Source organism: Sturnira hondurensis, unplaced genomic scaffold (assembly GCF_014824575.4).
Source record: "Sturnira hondurensis isolate 20B ecotype Veracruz unplaced genomic scaffold, ASM1482457v3 Scaffold0001872, whole genome shotgun sequence".
NCBI lineage: Eukaryota > Metazoa > Chordata > Mammalia > Chiroptera > Phyllostomidae > Sturnira > Sturnira hondurensis.
In genome coordinates, this window is record NW_028074503.1 from 30,176,624 (window position 1) to 30,198,269 (window position 21,646).

Genomic DNA, 21,646 nt, shown 5'->3' on the forward strand with positions numbered 1-21,646 from the left:
GAAGCTCAGGGCTCAGGCCCGCGGCCGCCCCGTGTAACTCAGGGCACCTGGGAGGCACCGCCCCACCGGCCAGAGGAGGGCCTGGGCTGCGAGACGTGAGCTGCCTGGAAGGTAAGTTCCTCTCTTCCCAGGCACCCTCCAACTCCCGTGTGAATTATGCTCTTCTTTGGGGGGCTCACTGCCTTTCAAAGATGGGGGTGAGCTGTGACCTAGGTGTTCAGAAAGACCCCACACAACACCCGAGTAAGGTGCAGCGGTAAACACAGCATGCTTGAATTTGTCTGCCGTGATTATTCTGTTTTGTTTTGCTTTCAGAAAGCCTGAAAAAACTTGTAACTTTTCTAGATGTTCCTCTCAACCCAGTGGAGAGAAAGGCTAAGGCTGGGGAGGAGTCGGGGCCCAGCAGTGGTGTGGACTTTTAGTTCTGCTCCTGAAGCCGCGGCCCTGAAACCATTACCTGTTTTGTGACGGTCTGGGTTAGCAGCAGCCCCGAGGCCTTCAAGACCCACAGAAGACTCACTGGGATTAGGAGGTTGACCCGGCCGGGTGTCCCTCCCCTCCCCAAGCTTCTGGGCAGGCACACAGCACAGCTCACTCTGCTCTGTTCTTCAGCTGCTAAAACGCCAGCCTCGGGGCTGTGGAGGTGTCCACCTCTTATTAATCCATCGACAGCCCTGGAAAAAGCTGGACGCCAGCACAGAGAAAAGGCTGGTTCCTAGGACGCCCCCAACCTCAGCAATTCTCTTACAAAGGGCCTATTGAGACCCCCGCTCAGGTGAGAATGTGCCCAGTGGTCCCTCTTTGTTTTAGACGGCTCTGCCTGGTTCTAGGAATTGTATCTATACCCCTGTGGCTAAGGGTGAGGGAGGAGCTTTGGAATGGGAGCCGCAGGAGACAAAGCTTGTCTCTGGTAGCAAACACTGCCTCGGTTTCCTCTCCCTGCCCCCAAAGCTTGGTTGGAAGTCAAGGATGGGTAAGACCCCTCACAGTGGCGAGGGCAACTTAAACCAGACTCGATCACTTGGGAGGCCTTCGTGGAAGGACTCTAGGGGCCGGGGGGTGGGGGGTGGCAGGGGTGGCTGCGACAAAGAGCAATGGACTCTCACCCCCCCAACCCCCCCCCACCCCCCAACCCCCACTCCCCCACCCCCGGCTTTGACATAGCCCGGGTCCCCATGTTCTCTGGGGGAAGCGCTTCCTGGCTCTAATCCCCTTAAGCCTCAATACCTGATGGGGAGAGGTGCAGCTCCTTGCTAGAGCGTGCCCCAGGGAAAAATCTGGCATCACAAAGACTTCCTGATAAACCTGTGAAATCTGCTCTGCTAAGAGTGCTTTCATTCATATGTTAAGGGTTCGAGCAGGAAACCCTAAAACTCTGTTCCTGACAGACTCTGACTCATACTAAGTCCTCAGATTTCTTTGAATTGTTATCTACTGTTTGATCCTTTCTGCCCAGTACTCCTGTGTATTAGAACCCAATAAAAGGCCCTGGAGGAGGGGGCTCCGGCCTTTTTCTCCTTGGAGGAAACTGGCCGCTACTGGCCACTGGCCTTTTTCTCCTGAGAAACTGGCCACTGGTCACGGCCTTTTTCCTCTGGGAAAATGGCCACTTCTCCTCCCCAAGCAGATTACATCATATCTCTGTCATGATTACTTTCATCTGTGGCACTCAGGGGACTTGCGAGGAAAGTCGCCCCCACACCTCTTAACCCCTGGTTGGTGATAAACATGGATAATGGGCACAGGAGCACCCAGAATTCCCCTTCTAAGCAAATTTCAATGAGAAAAGAAACGCATCTTTGCTCCCTATTGACAAGAACATTTTATTTTAAAATGTCCTTGTATTTTCAAAGTGAAAGACCCCGGCATATGGTAGCGTCTCTCTTTGTCTCCGACTAGATGCTAACAGCCTAAAAGAATCAAATTGATGCCTTTAGCTCATGTATTTGAAGTGACAGTAAATGTGGATTTGGACTCAGGAAAAAGTATTTTCATCGATCTTTTGCTTTTTAAGAAAATGTTTGGGGGGGTTTGGTGCTGATTGATAAGGTTCTCTGCAAGGTAACACTTCTCAGTCGCCAAAGCCGCCCTTTCGCCGTCTTCCGCTGTGTATTCGACATGGTTCTCAGCCTCTGGGAATCACAGTGTGAAGGCAAAGACCAGCTGCTCGTGCCCAGATCTGACCTAAGAAAGAATAGGGGTTTCTGTGCTATTCCTGGTACTTGTGAATCGAAGGCATCTTACAAGAAGCTGTAATATACACAAATTACGTAGAGACTGAAGAACTCGCTAGAGGGTTGGGCTTTGTAAAGTCTCCCCCCCCCCCCCCCCGATGAACCTCCATCCCCATTAATGAAAAAATATATCTTCATGAGATGAAAAGAGGAGCAAACCCTGTCTTGCCCGATTTTCATACCATGGGCTCAATGGGAAAGCTGCATCCTGAATTCTAGGCACCAGAAACGTCTAGACACTCAGTCCAGGTCGGAGGGCGAGGGAAGATTAGACAGGGACACCACAGAGGAACATCATTGTAAGGGCCATTTAGGAATGCCTGGCCCCGCTCTCGGGAAACCTCAGGAAGGAGCCAAGAGAGATGGAGAGAACTGACTGAGGCTGAAGTCAGTGGAGAGCCGCTGAACCAGACCCCTCAAGGCCTTTTCTAAGGCACAGAAATTTGTGTTGGCGTTTGGACCCGTCACCCTGATTAATATCCAACATATTTGCCTTGAGCGTTCATTTCCTCCCCACAGGAAATAACAGGTATAATTGTTTTTCAACCACCTTAGAAACTTTCTAGTTGTTATGAACTGGTACTATTTAAATGGTCACCTTTGAAAGTCCTAGAACAAAAGGGTTTTTTTTATATATCTGCAGAATGAGCAACAACTTTGTGAATTAAAAGAATATATATCCAGGTGGTTCCTAGCATTCGCCACTTCTCATTTTTTTTTGTTAGTGACATGTTGTTGGATGGCATTTGGAAGAAGCGGAAACATTCCACTTCTTTAAACTGCTTTGCAGGCCGAGTCTAACCTCACCTGCAGAAGCAATCAAAGAAGTAATAAAAGGTGGTGGCCATTAGACCTGTGTTTAAAACATGTGCGCAAGGCTGAGAACATACCGGGCACACGATGAACATGCGTTTATGGACCGATGCCGTCATACTGTAAAATTAGCGTTCTGCATGATAGAGCAGTTCGCTAATCATCTGCTGAGAAACCAGCCTGAGGCCCATCTCTCGGGGCAGCACAACTTCCCCAGCTTGTCGACGAGCGGAGGAGACAGAGGGTAAGTCCCAGCCTCCCGATTTCAGGGGAGCCTTGCGCAAGAAGGAATTTTATAGGAATACACACGCACACAAATCCTGCTTACAAATTATTTAAATTCTAATTGTTTTTCTCAGTACAACAGTACTACATGATTTGTAGAAATTAAGCAATGCGGAGAAGCAAAAGGAAGAAAAAATGAAACCCCAATCTACCAGTCAAAGATAACCACGGCAATATAGGATGTTTGGGGCCCCGGCGTATATGTATTTTTCACAAAAAAAGGGCTCCTGGTGTGCATATTATTTTATAAACGACTTCTCCAGTCAGTAACATATCTTGAATTCTCTTTCCAAGTCAGCCACCATTTTTTTCTACAATATCAACTTACATGACTAGGGTGTATTATAAATGTACTAAACTTGTATAATTAGACATGAAGGTTGTTTGCGATTTGTTCTAATACAAACAATGCCACCCTAGACCACCTTACAGGTAAATCTTTCTACACATTTGTAGGGAGAAAAATCTTTTCTCCAAATTTAAGGACTCTTTCCTTGACAGAAATTTCTTGGACTGAAGAAATAGAGGTTTATTTGGGGAAGGAGGTGGTAACATTTACCTGTTAGGTATTAACATCCTCTCTTTTTTCTTCCCTGTTGACTGTCCCTCCCTCCTGGTCTTTGGCAGACTGCTGGAAGGCTCCGGCACCCAGGGCTCACCTGGGAAGCGGAGGGGCTGCTCTCAGGTGTGGTAAGTGAAATGGGCGTGAGCCCTTACCCTGTACAGAGCCCTCTAAGCACATCCTCCAGGACTGCTTTTTCTGTAAATCCCAAATGAACTAAGAGATGTCCGGGGCCTCTTGTCGTGGCCAGCGATGTCTCTTGAGTAGCCAAGCAGTGGGGGTGTCTGTGCTAGGTCCCTCAGACAAAGCAGATGAGCGTGGCTGACTTGTCAGACGGAGCAGTGAGGAGGGAAGAGCCCCAAGAGTGCATGCCTGTGGCGGGGGGGGGGGTGCTGAGGGTTGCTGGGGGCATTTGGGGCCAGCTGGGGAGCTGCAAAGTCTGTGTTTGGGGTGAGTCGGGGCAGAAGTACCGGGGGAAGAGTTCCACCTGGAGGGAGCAGGTCTCACAGTGGGCCAGGCGGCAATTCCCTGCTGCCTTACAAGTGACCACACCCTGGCGAGGCAAGCTGGGGTACAGATAGACACCGAAGGGAGTCAATCACTCAATAGGAAGAGAAGCAAATCAGCAGGGTCAAAAAAGGCTGGCTGGTACTCCAAGGGCAGATGCAAAGCTGTGTATCAATGACGTTGCCATAAAACTGAAAAGCAAAAAAAAAAAGAGAGAGAAGAAAAGGCTCCAGTCCTGTGGCGGCTGGGTCACTTTCACAGTCTGCTAATAATGTGCAGTCTTGGGTGAAGAGGGTGGTTTTGTGGTCTGCCTGAGAATAAGGGTCATTTTTATTTTTAAAAATGCAGAGCGCTCACTTTCAGTTGTTAAGAATGGGCCGATCTGATGGCCCAGTAAGAATCTGGCCCGATGTTAACAACATGGTTCTCCTGGGGTAAAAATAGACCGGCCCCTGCTCCCCGCTTTTTCAGCATTTGGGAGAAAAAAAGGTTAAGTGAATGCATCATTTCTTCTCATTCTCCACTGTGGGCAGAGCTAAATAAAAATAAATAAATAAATATTTATGTATTTATTTATTTATAAACCTTAATATATATTTATTTATTTTATTAGAAACCTTTTTTAACAGGAATCCCAAGAAACCAGGGGAGTTTATTTACAGGAGGCTCCTGCTTGCTAGAAAATGAGTATCATTCATGAAAAATTGTGTAGTTTCTCTCTGTCCATTTTCTTCCTCCCCTCCCCTCCCCTCCCCTCCCCTCCCCTCCGCTCCCCTCCCGCCCACTACAACGGTAGGAAACAACGATGGTGAAAAACATGTAAAATCTGGATGCGGCTGTATTTGATAGCCAGCACTGAAAGAAGATTATAACCCATCTAAGTGCTACATCCCCAACACAAAATAATTTTAACTTCCTTAGGCTTCAGAATTACTACACTTACTGATGATGGACTGAGGTATATGGTGAGATGACAGTTGGGGAGGGTGCAGTCATATTATTATGGGTTATAATGTGGTGACCCACTAAGAATTTGTTTCCTAAAATCAATTCCCTTTAGGGATCCTTTCTCTCTTAGCCCTTTTAGAAAACGGGCGCAACCCGATTTCACATCCGTTTCCGAAGGATGTTTTGCTTCCTGTTGATGGGAGGTCTTGGCAGGTGGTAACAGAACATGAGGCAGTGGGTCCCTTCGGGTCCCTTTCTCAGCTTGGCTGTTCCGGGACACGTAAGCCTGACACCCGTGAGTCTTTCTCTCTTTCCAATGTTCCAGATGTTCCCTGCCCTTGATCCTTCTTTTCTCTGCTCAGGTCACTATGCACAGCAGGCGAGGCTCCCTGGTGATCCGCCACAGTAGAGTGTGCAGGTGAAGTTAACACCTTCCCAGCTGCCGACGTTTCTTAGCAGAGCTGTGGAGTGTGACAATGGTGTTTGTGTCCAAGCTGTCAAACGCCATTATCACACTAAATAGCTACTGTTAGGCAATCCTTCGGCTTACTACATGCCTTGGCACCTGTTCGGTGTGGGCAAGAAGGCTCAGCTTACAGCCGCGTTCCCAGGCACGTGCGATTACTGAGTAAGTTCCACACCATCTGTGCTCAGGCCCAGCATGCCATCTGAGCTGTGCCTCTTGCATGCTGTTGTTCAGTCCTTAAACTGATGATGAGTGTTCTTCCTTTCCCAAGTCGGTAAGAGGACTGCAGTGTCTCCCAAAGTGCCCGCACAAGGCGAGGCGCGTGGTGATTGATCAACCCAGGCTTGCTGAGCTGAAATGAGCAGTTAGCAAATGTTAGAAATGAGCAGTTAACAAATGTTAGACACAGAAAACTAAAACTGGGTTAAAGCTAAGTTTTGTAAACCACAGGTTTATAGGTGCAATATCAAGGTATGTGGGTCTCACCCTTTTCATCACTAAAAAAACAACTTTCTAATAAACTCACAGATGGCTTAACTGACTGTTCAGAAATTCAATAACATGTTTGATTTCTACTGATTGTAATCAATTACCAGGCTGATTACTGAATTTGTATTCTAGGTTCTTCTTCCTTGTGTTTCAGCCAGTTGTCATCAGGAAATTGTAAATGAGCTGTGTGTGAGTTTCCTTAGCAAATCTGAGCACATGAAACCCAAGCAGCTCCTGGGACAATGGGACTAGCTGGGTGGTCTTGTCTGAAACACGGTCTTCCTCTGAGAGGCATTTAAAGTTGGGAGCAGGTTCTATTCGCACAGGGCTACAGCTTCTCTCTTGTGACTTGGCTGAGTGAACCGGGGCATGATAAATCAAATGGGAAGGATTGGAGCAACCACCAGAAACAATGCGTTCAATCACCAGCCATTCGTTTATCAGAAAAATATGTGTGGAGTGGCTTGAGGGATAAATTACACGTCTGACATTTCCAGAAATGGTGCTTACTGGCTCACATTCAGTGTGGGGCCATTCTGATTGCTCAATTTATGTGTATTAGCCAATCAGCAAAACTGTGTGAAACCATTCCAAGTCCCTTGCTGGGAAGCACCCCTTGAGAGCAGTCCACACGCCTGTGATACACGGCCAACGCCCAAGGTCAGAAAGCTTCCATCCAGGGAAAAAAAGGCCCACCCTGCCAGCCCTGCATCTTCTCCCACCTCAGCAACGTCAAGCGGAGAACCAGCTGCCCTGAAATCGTTCATACACCTGCATTCCTTTTTTGTGGGGTGTTTGTTTGTTTGCTTGTTTGTTAGTTACAGCACTAATCGAACAAGCACTGGTAGAGGGCTCTGCTATTCAAATCACTCCCACGCACACTATTTCATTTGGCCCATTCAACACAGGGCAAAGATGGCAAGTTTAGGCCCCTTCCCCGGGTAGTGAACGGGGGCTGAGAATGGTTGTGGAGTCGTCTGGTTGTGCTACTGGGGCTCAGCCGGGGTACCCCAACTCTGGTGCCTTCTATGTGCCACTTTCCTTGGCCTGGTTATTCCACCCCTGCTCCACGGCCAAGGCCATGTTGAAGCTGGGTTAGTCATGCCGGTGTGGGATCATTATCCTCAGCCCTGCTGTCTGCTTTGCCAACATGTTCTGCAGACCAGCCTGCAGAATGAGAGAGAGATGAGCCACACGGGACAGGCTCTTTGTGAGTGTTCACAATGCAGAGAAAGCCCAGCAAAGGGAAGCACGGGAACAATGAAGTGGAAGGGACGAGAAGGGAAGGACCTCTCACTGGTGGCTTGGGGTTCAAAAGGGGTGACCAACTATCTGGCTATAGATTGGCCAACTCAGTGCGCCAGCCAGCTGATGTGGCAATGATTAACCCAGAGCCCTCGGGTCCCAAACAGCTTCCAGGCTCAGGGACAGTGCGGAGCTGGCCTCCATGCTCCTCCTCCCCACCTGCCCTGAGGTTTTGCTCAAGTGGAGTTAAACGGGGGGCCAAGGAAGGGCATTCTGCATCTTTTCTGTGGCTCAGCTCACACCGTGCCTAATATTATGATTCATGGCCTGGGTCAGCTCCTCATCCAAGTTGGGGGCCTGGTTCTTCGTGTAAAACTCTAAGGGCCACACGCAGAGGACAAAGCATCCGCTCCCCCCTGTAGAGCCAGGGCTACACAATCCAGCTGCTCCAATCTCTGATTATAGCATCCTTCCCCAGCCCACCTGTCACGGCTCCCACTATCGCCTAGGATGACTCTTGCCGGTCCTCTCCCAGAAAGCAGGCCTGACTCCCAGTGTAGTTTGCAAGACGAAGCATCTTCCAGCTGGAAGTGTAGCTAAAGCTGCCCTGGAGCTGGGAAGCAGCAGAGCACCAGGTGGCCACACTGAGCGGCTTCTTCCCCGGGACACAGCCCAACTTCACTTTGTGAACCACATCTGTGAGGCCCTCCAGGTCCTCTCATCTGAGGGCACTGCACACCTCAAACATGACGGTTGCCACTTAGGGCCAGCCCCAGAGGAGGCTTGTGAAATAGCATAGCAGCTGTCAGACGCAGATGGCTCATCTCTACATCTTCCTGGACTGTCATTAAACCTGCATTTTCCACTTGGTGTATTTCCTCGAATCAGGAGACAGGGGAATGTTAGAACTGGAAACCAGACTCCTTGTCCTGGGGAGGAAATTGAAGCCCCGAAAGGGTGAGGAAGCTGCCCAGGGTGGTTCAGTTAATCTGCGGCCCAGCTGGACCCCAAAGCCAGGCTTCCAGGCTCTGCCACTTTGTCCCTGAGGTGTCCTGTAGTTGTCACTGGCCGAGAGTAGACGCCAAGAGGAGTCAAGCAGTACTCGCTTGTTCAACCCACATGCAAAGGTGTGTCGGGCATTAGGCTGGTCACGGAGAGTTCAAACAAGGGTGCCCTTTCTGGAACTTAGTGCCAACAGTGCAGTGAGGACACAGACAACAAGCCGTGGCCGTGTTCCTCACAGATCCTTTGAAGCGGGTGTGGGAGCCCTTGGGCTGAAAGGAAGGAAACCCCACCTGTGACAAAGGCATGGACGAGAGTCAAGCACCCCAGGGAAGAAGCACTCTGCTGCTTTGGGCAGCCTCCCAGTTAAAGAGAAAGTTGTGACCGTGGCAGGGGAAGCATAGCGATTTTCACCTTGACGGAGCTTGAACTCGCTTCAGGTTTCCTATGCATCTCCCAGCGATTTCCTCCAGAGAGGAACTGAACTGCAAGCCTGGGATTTATCTGGTGAGGTTTCCCCTTAAAAAATGCAGCCAGACATCCACAGAAAAAGATCCCCTTTTAAATAAAAGCAGCACATTGTACCATTTGGCAGGTGATTGGGGCAGGTGCGTGTGCTTGTAATGCACATGTGAAGAATTTTAATTTCTCAGAGGAGCTGCGTAAAATGCCTTTAAATTCTCTTTCAACTGAAACTTTTTATGGGCATTTAAAAAGTCCTCACCTGAGGATATATCTTTATTGACCTTAGAGAGTGAGAAATAGGTGGTGGGGGAGAGAGAGACAGGCACAAAGAGGGAGGGGGAGGGGGGAGAGGGAGAGGGAGGGGGAGGGGGAGGGGGAGAGGGAGAGGGGCATTTATTGGTTGCCTCCCACACAGGCCCTGACCAGAGATCCAATCCGAAGCCCAGGTGTGTGCCCCCATGAGGAATAGAACCTGCAACTTTTTTGCTGTAAGGAACAACGCTGCAACCAACTGAGTCACCCAAGCAGGGCAAGAGACTTCATTAAAAGTAAAAACGGGAAAGCCAGGGCTGCCATCTCCCATTTCTCCTGAAAGGAGCATCCTAGTAATACAGCGCTCATTCTCTTGGGGGCAGTACTTCACATGTGATACTGCCCCCAAGTGGTAAACTGTGTCCCTGCACAGCAAAACCTCTGGTTCCAAAGGCTTTCCCATTTGTTTGCTGCCTCAGTGTTCCAAACATTGTATTAAGAGGTTCTCCGACAGCAGAATTCAGCTTTAATTTTGATAAAGTTTTTGAAGTCTTCAGAGGCAGAGGGAGAGGAGGGAAGAGGTTGTTCTGCTGGGTCTCTGTTGACCCATTAAATGCACCAGACGAGAACTGATCTTGTTCTACCCAGAGAGTAAGCGCCTTCCTGTTCACTTGTCTGGCGCAGCTAGCCCAGTCAAGAGCTGATTAAAGGCCTGCTCGTTGTCAAGGCTGCCTGTCTTCCACGCAGCACATCCTGTCCTGTTTTCTGCTTGGACTCCCATCACAGCTGGACACGAAGAAGTCAGATTACCTCCTGCCCCTGGGATGTGCCAGCAACCGTATTTAGTCCCTCTCAATGAGCACAAACCACCTGTTCCCCAAGATGAAGATCGTTCTGGTCTCTCCTATGTCTCCGCGTGAGCTCAGGTTATCCCAGGCCCTTGGCTCAGCAATTAGAGCCGCACATTGGGTTGAATAAACCGTGGAAAGGACCCCTACAGGTGTTCCAGAGGATGTGGCTACACATCACCACCCCCAAATGCGGGTGATGTGTTAGAAAATTTTGATAGTGGAAAGCATTCTTCCCTAGATTATCTCAAGTAATCCATACTTACAACAATATTTGTAAAGCACCTACTATGTGCAAAACACTGAGCTGGGGACAGTTTGCTAGAAGAGGCCCCTGGCAGTGCAGGGATGGGAACCACGGGGGAGTTCCGAAACCATCACGAGGTGAGGCCTTGTGGAACATGGTAGATAGTCAGGATTCGTGAGTACGCCACAGATTGGGGTGACCGGTCCCTCCCAGGACCGCAGTAATGAAACAAGCCTCTATCATTGGCTCCCTTTTCTGCTCTTCCAGCTGTTGTAACTGTCACCTTCCTTACCTACTATTTCTGCTCACCTAGGAGTACTGCTTTCTCCTGTCTTCCGGGATCTGGGATCTCGTGGCCCCGGTTACTTAACGGCCTTTGCTTGCCTGCCTTCTTTGGGTGTCTTTTCAGTTTCTTCACGTGCCGCCAAGGAACCTCCTCCCTCCCTGTATCTCAGTTTGGACCCGAAAGCCGGAGAACTGATTGTCTCAGGTACACTCTGTGTTCCCATCGAGGCAGAGCTCTCACTCCAAGCCGTGCCAGAGGCTGCCAGTCAGCCCCTGGGGGAGGATAAACGAAGAGGGTGTAACGAAGAGGGTGTCTCTGTATAAGACAGTCCTGATCCCATGGTGTGTTTGCAATAAATGCTTGATGGATGAATAAATGGTTGGTAAAGCCAAGAATTTTGTGTACATCTCCGGGCTAGGTCCCCACTCATTGGACCATATTACTGCTAGTCAGTATTTTGTTTTAGCCAACATCTGTCTTGTTACAATTATGTAGCTGACGGTCTCTGTCACCCACTGGCCTCTTTTCCTGCCAAACAGCTTGTCTTTAATCACCTGATGCCGGGTCTGTGGGTATCTTGTGCCAGACGGCAGCCTGAAGCACTGTGGACCCTCTCACTCTCAGGATGGACACCTTACCCCGGTTCCGGGGGTGGAGCCAGGGTGATTCTTCAACTCCTGAAGCCACCAGTGGCCCTTCCTGCTGAGATGCTTTTTTCCTAGGGGGCGGGTCCAGAGCCATCATTCAGTCCTTGAGAGGGTACTCAGCCCTCAGAAGGCGGAGGAGCTCACATGCCAAGCTCTCTAGTGAGAGCTGCGGGCCCCTGTGGGCTGCCCTCTGCTCTCCAGTGTGTCGTGATGGATGCCTGTGTCCCAAGTATTCAGCTGGTGTCAGTGGGATGCTCTCTTAGCCTCTCTGGAAGGTTCCTCCCTTCTGCCTCAGTCTGAGACCTTGTCGACAAATCACCAAGCTCCTCTGTGGACAGTGGGCTCCCCAGTGGCTGCTCTGCAGGAGGTTTTTCTTGCAGGCAGTGAGACGTGCGGGGCTGAGCACCCTCAAGCCCCCACCCATCCCCTGCCACCACAAGTCACGCAGGGGATCGGAGAAACCCTTCTGGGAGGAGCTCCTGCCAAGTTTTGGCAGAAGGGCTTAACAGGAGCTTCTCTGTGAAGGAAAGGGCACAAGGGGCTGGAAGCAAAAAAAAAAAAAACAGCTCCAGCTGTGGCCCGCAAGCAACCGGCAGCACCATCATCACCACAGAGGGGCTTGTTAGAAGTGCAAGTCCTCTGGCCCACGCCAGACCTATTAAAGCAGAAGCTGGGGCTGCGGAGACACCCTGCGTTTTAACAAGCCCTCCAGGCGCTGCTGATGCACCGCGGAGCTGCAGGCCGGATCCACTGCAGCGCTCATTAGTGTGTGATGAGAGAGCCGCTGAGGGAATCGATGAGCCAATGACTCGCCCTCAGCTGCACGTCGGAGTCACATTAGAGTCACCCTGAGAGCTGTAAAAATCCCTGGCCCAAGCCGTGCCCCGGGCCAGTTACACAGGGATCTCAGAGGGGCACCAGGCATTGACATTTTCAACAGGACAGAAGGTCACTTTAATGTGCAGCCGAAACTGAGCACCACTGCAGAAAATGAAGGTATTCGCAAGACGCTTGATTTCGAATGCCTGTGAGAGCTTTATTTTCAAGTAGGAACAATTTACATAAAAGAATACGTATATCAAGTGGCTTAGACAAAATAAAGCTTTAATTTTCTTTCCTTTAATTAAAAACTGGGGAGGTAAAGAGCCAAGGACTAGGGCAGCAGCTCTGCTTGGATCCTTCTTCAGCTACTTGCATCCTCCTTGGTGTCCAGTCTATCCTGTCCTCATGGTCACAATATCACTACTAGAGCTCTGGCTCTCAAGTTTGTGTTCCAGGAAGGAAAAACTTGAAGGATGAAGGGGGAAAAAAGTAGCTGCTCTCTCACTCAATCCCTTTTAAAGAACACACCTGGAAGCCCCAGCCGGCGATTCTGGTTCGACCTCATTGGTCAGAACTGGGATACAGGACTACCCTCAGGTGCAAGGGGGCCTGGAAAACCCCATATTGTAACTAGGCACCTGAAGTGGGATCTGTTTCTAAAGAAGAAGGGGAATGGGACATTGGGAGAGAGAATAAGTCTTCCTACAACATCGCAGGATACATGTTTCTCTCGTCCTCATGTGCACTGTTCTGGTCGTGGGGAGGCAGAGAGACGCGATGTTGTAGTAAGAATGGGAAAAGGAGCACAAAACAAAGCATAGTTTTTATGGCAACTCTCTCTCCCCCAAAAGGCTTTTCATGGTCAGAGGTGAAGCGGGGCAGAGGAGGGCACAGGGGCAAGAGCAGCACGGAGCACGGGGGAGGGGAGGGCCAAGCACCCTCCTGGTCTTCAGCCAAGATTAGGAGTGAGGGGCCAGGTAGGTGAGGGAGGGGTCCCTCAGACAGTGCCTTCTGAGAAGACAGCTAAAAGGTGAGAAGGAGACAGCCAAGAGAAGTAGTGTCCCATTGAAAAATACCCATTGAGAGGTGAAAATTGAAGGGATTATTCCAACAATTTAGAGAAATGTGCCTTATTTGCCTTTTAAAGAGGGGGGGTGGCGTTTCTTCCTTATCTCCAGCCTGGCACTGGCAGGGTTGCGGGGTTGGGGGTGACTGACTCAGGGTGCAGGGCCACCTCTCGTGGAAGCCCTCCACCCAGCGCGGTGAGCACTTGGTTTGATGTATGGGTTTCCTGTAACACAGACGTGCAAACAATAGTAAAGACTGTATCCATCTTCAAGACCATGTCGTGAGCTAGATGGGTGACTACAGACACGAATGATGACAAAGCAGCCGGCCTCCCAGGAAGCCTCAGCAGTGCCAAGTGCACCGGTTACCAAGGGCAACCTTTCTTGTGGTCTGCCGGTTCTGAGCAGTAAGCTGGGCTCCCTGCAAACCGAGGCTCCCTCTGCGGAAGTGCCTCCACCTGATGGAGACGCAGGATTCCCCTACCTGGGCCAGGCGCTGCCCTTCCTGCCATCCCTCACGGCCTGAGCAACCTGAGTGCAGGGTCGGCCCCGCCCTGCAGAGCCCTGGAGAAGCTGCCTGGAGGGGAAGCTTCCAGGTGCTGGAATGGAATGACCTAGTATGGTTTCTGTACTGCTTTTGCCTCTGTTTTCCATCTGCAGGTCACTACCCCCAGCCTGGCTTCCTGTGACTGGCTTCTGAACCCTTCTTAGACATGGTGTCTTTCTGGTTCCCCAGCTGCTGCTCCTGCTTGCTGGCCCAGAGATGTCTCCCGTGCCCTCAGCTCCTCCAACCTATCTCCTCCCCGGGCAAGCACTACGCCCCCCAGGTTTCAGGTTTGGTCCACGGTTAAGCCTCCAGCCCCTTCTAAAGCCACAAACACAAGCCTGGATCTCTGACTGGCTAGCAAAGCCCCTGCCTCTACCATGCCCTAGCCTGCTCCCCACTCCTTATGGGACGAAAGTCCTCCCGCCTTGCCAGGCGAGTCTGCTTGCTGTCGCCCAGCGATGGTCTGTCCTCTACCTGCTTCTGAGCCTCAGCTCTCGACATTCTCTCTGTGGAGGGACCTTTCTTTCTTCTCTCTGCTGAGCCAACATCAGCTTTTATATCCTTCTCCAAGTTCACCTGTTTCCGACAGGTGGAAAAGGAGAGAGAACCTGGAAGCTGGAAGGGCAAGGGGTCAAAGCTACACTTACCTAAAGCCACCATGACGATAGTGCGGGGGGACTGTCAGCACTCCTGGGCCGGTTTCTGGCTGGAGGCCCCTTGGTGATTGAAAGGGAGAGTTTGGGTTTTTTTTGTTTTTGTTTTAAAGATTTTATTTATTTATCTTTAGAGGGGAAGGGAAGGAGAGAGGGAGAGAATATCAATGTATGGTTGCCTCTGGTGAGTCCCCCGCTGGGAACTGGCCTACAACCCAGACATGTGCCCTGACTGGGAATCGAACCACGATTGTGTGGTTCACAGGCCCGCGCTCAATCCACTGAGCTACACCAGCCAGGGTGAAAAGGAGAGTTTTTAAGAGACGTGTGGCCAGATTATTGAAACTTTGATAGTCTAGACTGGGGGTGGGGGTGAGGGTGCTGGGGTTAACAGAGAGAGGCCCATAAAACAATGTGAAATGACTTGAAAGCTGAACCCTGAAAAATACATATCATATAAATCCATTGTACGACACAATTTCTTCTCATTTTACTTCTATCTTAATATCCACAATGGGGGCAAATACAGTTTATATATACTTGTAGGTCATTCTAGGTGATATTTTATTATATTGCTTTCCCTAGTGAATAGTAAAATGATTTCTGAAACCCACCCCTCTGTTTTGAATGAGATACAGATATTTATAGATAAATAGGGGTGGACAGGGATCCATTCAATAGATATTTATTAAGCATCTACTATGTTCCAGGCACCTCTGCATGTGAGCAACACATCAGGAAATAAACGAGATCAAGGTCTCTATCCTCACAGAGCTCACCTTCTAATGGGGGAGAGAAACGCTAAACACAGTAAGTCACCCGTGTAATACGATAGCAGCTGGTGTGAGCGCAGGCGGGTCTAGGAGGGAAGGAACTCAACCTACAAGGTGGTGTCAGGATTTGAAATTGGTGGCCAGTCATAGGGGATAGTTTGCTCAGTTAGGATGTGGGGTTCCCACCCCGGGAGGGCTGGGCGGGGAAAAGGCAGCCCCAGGAAACTGATAGGACACAGAGACGCCCTGGCTGGTGTGGCTCCGTGGACTGAGTGAGGGCTCAAAGCATCGCCAGTTCAATTCCCAGTCAGGGCACATGCCTGGGTTGCGGGGCCATGTCCCCAGTATGGGGTGCGCTAGAGGCAACCACACACTGATGTTTCACTCCCTCTCTTTCTACCTCCCTTGCCCTCTCTGTAGAAATAAATAAATAAAGTATTTTTAAAAAAACAGACACTAAGGAAAGATTGTGGGCAAGTCATCACGGGGAAGAAGCCACAGCCTTATCACCCCATGCAGACACAGTAGAAAAAGTGGAAGTCATCGGAGGGAGAGGGAGATGCAGGTGAGACATCCCATCCGAATTGCTTCTAATGCATCTGGGCCCTGAAATGGAAGCACACAGACTGGTTTCCTTGATTATATCTGATCAAGAACCTGATTTTGTTGGGGGTGGGAGTGGGGGAAGCCCCCGCGATGATCTCTACCTGGAACCATTTGGGCCTCTCATGAAAAACCAAATTTAAAAAGTTCTTGATCTAGTGGGAAAATTAGAACTTGTAAGTATCTGCTTGTCACATCATAAAGGTGAAACCTGGATCTGGCCAGTGGGGCTCAATTGGGTGGAGCGTCATCAGTAACCTGAAGGGTCGCAGGTTCAATTCCCAGTCAGGGTACATGCCTGGGTTGCAGGTTTGGTCCCTAGTCAGGGCATGTACAAAAGGCAGCCAATAGATGTTTCTGTTTCACATCAATGTTTCTCTCCCTCTCTCCCCTTCCCTTCCCCTCTCTCTAAAATCAATAAAAGTATCCTCAGGTAAGGATTAAAAAAAAGTTGAAACCTGTACTCAGGGAACCACACAGGTGAACCTGGCATCCGTCTTGGCTTTCAACCTTGATGTAAATTTTGGAACAAGGAAGCTCCCCAAGGGGCTCAGAGCTGCTGGACCAGAGCTGGAGTATGTCCCCTCCACACCAGGAGGCAGATGAGGTTTTCACATCTCTTTGACTTTTTCTGAACTATTTACACCTATGTGGCACTTGCAAATCTAAGTGGGGGAGAAATGCCAGGCTGGTCACTTCTGCACACAAGGTCCAGCCGAGCGGAACACACCCAAGGGACACCCACCAGAACCAGACTGTGGCAGGCTCCTCCCGTCTGCAGCTAGTCAAATACACGCCCAACACACCCACTCAAAACTGTGTGCACCCGTTTAGAAAAGAGAGCACCTTATAATTAGAAATCATCGCTACTTCTCTGGACACTGTTTTCCAGGAGAACCTCTCGCAACCCTTTGCTGTCACAAGGCGCGTTGGAAGCATGGCTGGAGAGGCGCTGGCACAGTAGGCTGGCCTGAAATATTAACGCGAGCCGGCCATCCACGCATCCAGAATTAGACTCAGCAGAACGTGATGCCCACTGGTGGGAGCTCACCACGTCCCTGTCGTTCTCACCAGTGATAAAGCTGCTGTTGAAAACATGGGCTGTTTGTAATCACGTGTGCGTTTATTTCTGTGATCTGCCCCCCTGCCCCCCAGAGCTCCACTCTGAGTCCTTTAGGAAACAGTGCACTATGTGTATGACCAGCCTGCAGGCACCAGGTGCAAAATCCCCAGCAGGACCCACCAGGCCGTCCCAGCTCAGCCTGGAAGGGGCGCTCCTGGTGTGTCTAGACTCCACGCCCTGCACACTTAGCCGACCAACCGGGAAAATCGATAGACAGTAGATGTGGGCGTTTCTGAGACCCAGCGCAGCACCTCTGGGCTCACCACAGACTTGTTAACCGACTGAAAGGGAAACAGCAGTGCATCCCAGAACAGAAGGTCGGGATTCGGGCGGCCGGCCAGATGGCCGCACCCCCCACAGAGGCCATCCCCGGGAGCTGCGGCTGGGCCAGATCCCACGGCGGTGCCCCTTCTGTCCCTGGTGCTCCGAATGTTTTTAAACAGCCGAGATCAGATTCCAACAAACAATAAGGGCACTTAGGGGGAAATCTAAGCATCCATGAAAGGAGGAAGGGACAGCTCTGTCGAAGAGAGGCACCCCACGCCGGAGCGGAAGCTCCTTTCCCTTCAACGGTCTCTCCAAGATGGAATTCAAAGCCACTCAGAGGCAAGAGGGCACAGGCTGACTTTGACTCTTCCTTTTGCCCCCCTCTAGAATTAAAAAAATCATTTTTGTTGTTATTCTTTTTATAATTAAAAATTGTTACTAAAGAAAATACCCTGGTCTGTTGAAAGGACTCTGACCATTCATATATATATATATATATATATATATATATGTGTGTGTGTGTGTGTGTGTGTGTGTGTATATACATANGATCCCACGGCGGTGCCCCTTCTGTCCCTGGTGCTCCGAATGTTTTTAAACAGCCGAGATCAGATTCCAACAAACAATAAGGGCACTTAGGGGGAAATCTAAGCATCCATGAAAGGAGGAAGGGACAGCTCTGTCGAAGAGAGGCACCCCACGCCGGAGCGGAAGCTCCTTTCCCTTCAACGGTCTCTCCAAGATGGAATTCAAAGCCACTCAGAGGCAAGAGGGCACAGGCTGACTTTGACACTTCCTTTTGCCCCCCTCTAGAATTAAAAAAAATCATTTTTGTTGTTATTCTTTTTATAATTACAAATTGTTATTAAAGAAAATACCCTGGTCTGTTGAAAGGACTCTGACCATTCATATATATATATATATATATGATCAAACTGTATATTTTATATATATGTATGTGCATATACAGGGTGGGGAGAAAGTAGGTTTACAGTTGTTTATATGGATAATAATACAATAATTAATAATTATACAAGAATACACTCTGTGTACTCATAACTATTAACCTACATTTGCCCCACCCTGTTTACGCTACTTCTAATTGAAATGTGCCCTGCGCCTTTTTTGCTCTTGTGGAACGTTCTAGAATTCCACTGCTACATGCATCTGTAGGAACTTCGTGGGGAAAACAGGCTGCAGATTGCCTTGCAGAAAAATGAGCACTTTGTACTTTGCAGCCGGGAAAATCGCTTTGAAAGAAAGGCTGAAGATGGCAGATTTTCTGAAAACAGATGTGACTAGCTGAAGAGTTTCCTCCCTCAACCCCTTTTCAAAACAAAACATCCCACCTATGTTCTCTCTTTTGCCAAAAAACCCAGTGCCCAAAAAGAACAGTGTTTTCAGCAGAAGTTGGGAGCCCTGTGTGAAGCCCCGGCCCAGCCCTTGCGAGAGGCTGGCTTCGCCACCTGCCATGAGTGCTGCGTGGGCGGGATTCACAGAGCAGAACGGAGAGGCGGCAGGGTGCTGCCTCCAGCAGACCTGGATCTGGACCTGGATGTGGTCACTCCCCTCGACACCTCAACACCCTGCTACCCATGGTCTTGGCCACACCAGACCAGAATCAGCAATGTCACAAGATCCAGGTGATTTATGGGCACTTTGAACTTGAGAAGCACTGATCATCGCTGCTCAGAGGAGGCCTAACCATCCTTTGAAATACAATCAGGGAGTAGCTGAAATCATCTTAAGAAACAGCCAACAATCTGCAAAGGCTCCATCCTCTGGGATTCCAACTCTATGACCTTCTGGAAAAAGCAAAGCTCTGGAGACAGTGAAGGATTGGCGGTTGCCAGGACTTCAGGGGGAGGGATGACTAGGAGGAGCCTGGGGAATGATTTGGGGGCAGCGGAACCATTCTGTGTGGTGCTGTTATGGAGGACACATGCCGTCGTGTGTGTGTCAAAACCCAGGGAGTGTGCAGCACGGCGACTCCCAAATGTAAACCTGGGACTTCAATTCCTAAAAAAAAACAACCAAACCACAGATGCAAATACTTTGTGCTCCACTAAACTTATGTGCAAATCACTAAATCACTAACCCTGGGGGAACGTGGTATCGAGTACCAATTCTATAGAACCAGCATCTGCTCATCCATGCACCTCACACTTTTTGTTTAAATACGAATTTAATGAAACAGAACATTATAACTGGGCATGTGACTAATGATGGGAAATGGCCTCATGTCTCAAAAAGCCACCATCAGCCACAATAGCATATTTGACACTAGTGTGGCAAATCGACCTGATAAAGGAATTCATAGCTCCTGTTTCTACAGCAGCTGGAAGTGTCTAGAAGTCTCAAGGGGAGGAATGGCAGTGGGGAGGGTCTGGGCTGCGCACAGACCCTGCTCAGCACCACGTCCTGGACAACAGAACCACGGGCCAAATACACAAATTGACACATAAGGCGAGGTCGGTAAACATGCTACAGGTGTGTGTCAAGACAGACGGTCCTTGAGACCAGCCATGGATGCAGTCCCTCCCTAAGTCCGGTCGCAAACCCTGCTCCAGGGCACTGCCACAGAGACAGCAGGTGACGGCCTCAGAAGCAGTGGGGATGGTCACCGCCCTCTCCGCAGGCTCCGAGCCCTCTCCGGGTGTTGTCAGACGCCCACCCACACGACGGTAGAGCCTCGCAGTCCCTGCGGGAGGATGTTAGGTCTCCTTCTCCGCCGGGATCCCCGATGCCTCCTTCCTCACTGTCGTGGAGTTTGGCTGACTTTTGCTTTTCGTGACGCCTGGCTTCTTCTGTTTCTGGGTGTTGTTCTGAAGCGATTTCAGCCCCAGCATTTTACAATACTTGTTACACTGGTGCAGCACTTTGAACTGGTCGATGAAGGTCATGGAACAGTTGCCTTTGAACCCTTTGTACCTGCAGGAGGAAACAGAATTCCTGAAAACGGGACCCTTCACCAGTTTTCAAAGAACCTTTGAAAGGGGAAACTGCCGGTGTGTGGAAATGTATGTATTCCCACTGCTGGCACGAACGGCCCAGTGGTTGGCACCAGTACTGACAGAGAAAGCCGCCCCCGTGGGATTGGGTAAAGGCGAAGAGCCCTTGGTCATGACCTGTGAGTGCGCAGGTGCTGGGTGCTGACAGGTGGAGACGATTTTCCTCTTCCTTTCAGGCACAGTGACTAGTGCTGGACCATCGGGATAAACATTAGACAGTCTCTCGGTGACCTGAAAGCTACCCTTTCACCCTGAGGTTCTAAAGCGGAAATTCTAGCGCTTTGGCACTGGACCAAATTATTTCGTTTAGACCCTTCAGTTTACCATTGAATGAATTCAGTGTGTGAGGCCGTGGGACCAGCCTAAGAAAACCAAGCAAGTTGGTGGGAGAGAAAAGATTGGGATGCAGCCCCCCAAGCCTGCCTCCTGCAGCAGAGGTCTCTCCTGTGATCAAGGGGACCCTACCTTGTCCCAGGGAGCAGAGAACTCTGGGCCTTTGACTTCGGCAGGCTCTAGGAGGGACCACGTGGGCCTCCTGCCTGGGAGTAGGCTAAGGGGCTGTCCCTTTTGGCTGGGACACTTAATAAACTGCAAACGACTGTGTCTTCACACCCCAATCATGGTGGATGAGTGTCCACCTTGAATGGACAAGTCCCCAAGCCTCTCATCCACCCAGACGAACAAGATCCATCAAGAACCTGGCTGGAGGGTGGTTGAGAGGAAGAAATGAGGTCCCGGTTGGTGTGGCTCAATAGAGTCACTGTCAGCCTGCAAACCAAAAGATCACTAGTTCAATTCCAAGTCAGGGTATATGCCTGGGTTGCAGGCCAGGTCCCCATTAAGGGGGCGCACTTCAGATAACTGCATATAGATGTCTCTCTCTCCCTTCCACTCTCTAAAAATAAATTTTAAAAAAATTTTAAAGAGCTCTACCCTTGGGAGTCCACAGTCCATTTTCTTATTTTATTATTTATTTTTATTTTTAGAGAGAGGGGAAGGGAAGAAGAAAGCGGGAGAGAAACATCAACGTGTGGTTGCCTCTCCTGTGTCCCCCGCTGGGGACCTGGCCTGCAACCCGGTTCAGGAACAATGTGCCCTGACTGGGAATCGAGCCAGCGACCCTTTGCTCCACAGGCCCGCGCTCAATCCACTGAGCTACACCAGCCAGGGCCATTTTCTTATTTTTAAAAAATGGCTGCATTTTTAAAACCCAAGGCCCCTTGTTGAAGGAAAAGTCAGCCCAAGACAAGAGTTGAATCTAGCAGGTTGATAAAATTGTGCTGCCAACTGTCAGCTTTACATCTCTGCCTTCTCCTGTAGGAAGGACACGTTGGAAAAGGCTGACCCTGGGCCATCAGCCTGCCTGTATTTCCCTGGCCAGACATGAGGCCACCTGGGACTGAAGGGACGTCTCATCCTGTCTGTCCAGAGGCCTTGCTGGTCTCCTCTCTGTTCCTGAGCTTCTCGGACAAACTTGGAAGATC

At 50.0% G+C, this 21,646-nt stretch overlaps 1 protein-coding gene across 1 annotated transcript in view; it reads right to left on the bottom strand.

The window, feature by feature from the left end:
- Positions 1 to 19,338: 19,338 nt before the first annotated feature.
- The window catches only part of ALPK2 (alpha kinase 2), a 99,327-nt gene continuing 97,019 nt past the window's right edge, over positions 19,339 to 21,646 (bottom strand). The window contains exon 13 of the mRNA XM_037035028.1: positions 19,339 to 20,082. Within this exon, the coding sequence (XP_036890923.1) occupies positions 19,866 to 20,082 (217 nt within the window). The 3' untranslated portion in view covers positions 19,339 to 19,865. The remainder of the gene's footprint in view (positions 20,083 to 21,646) is intronic.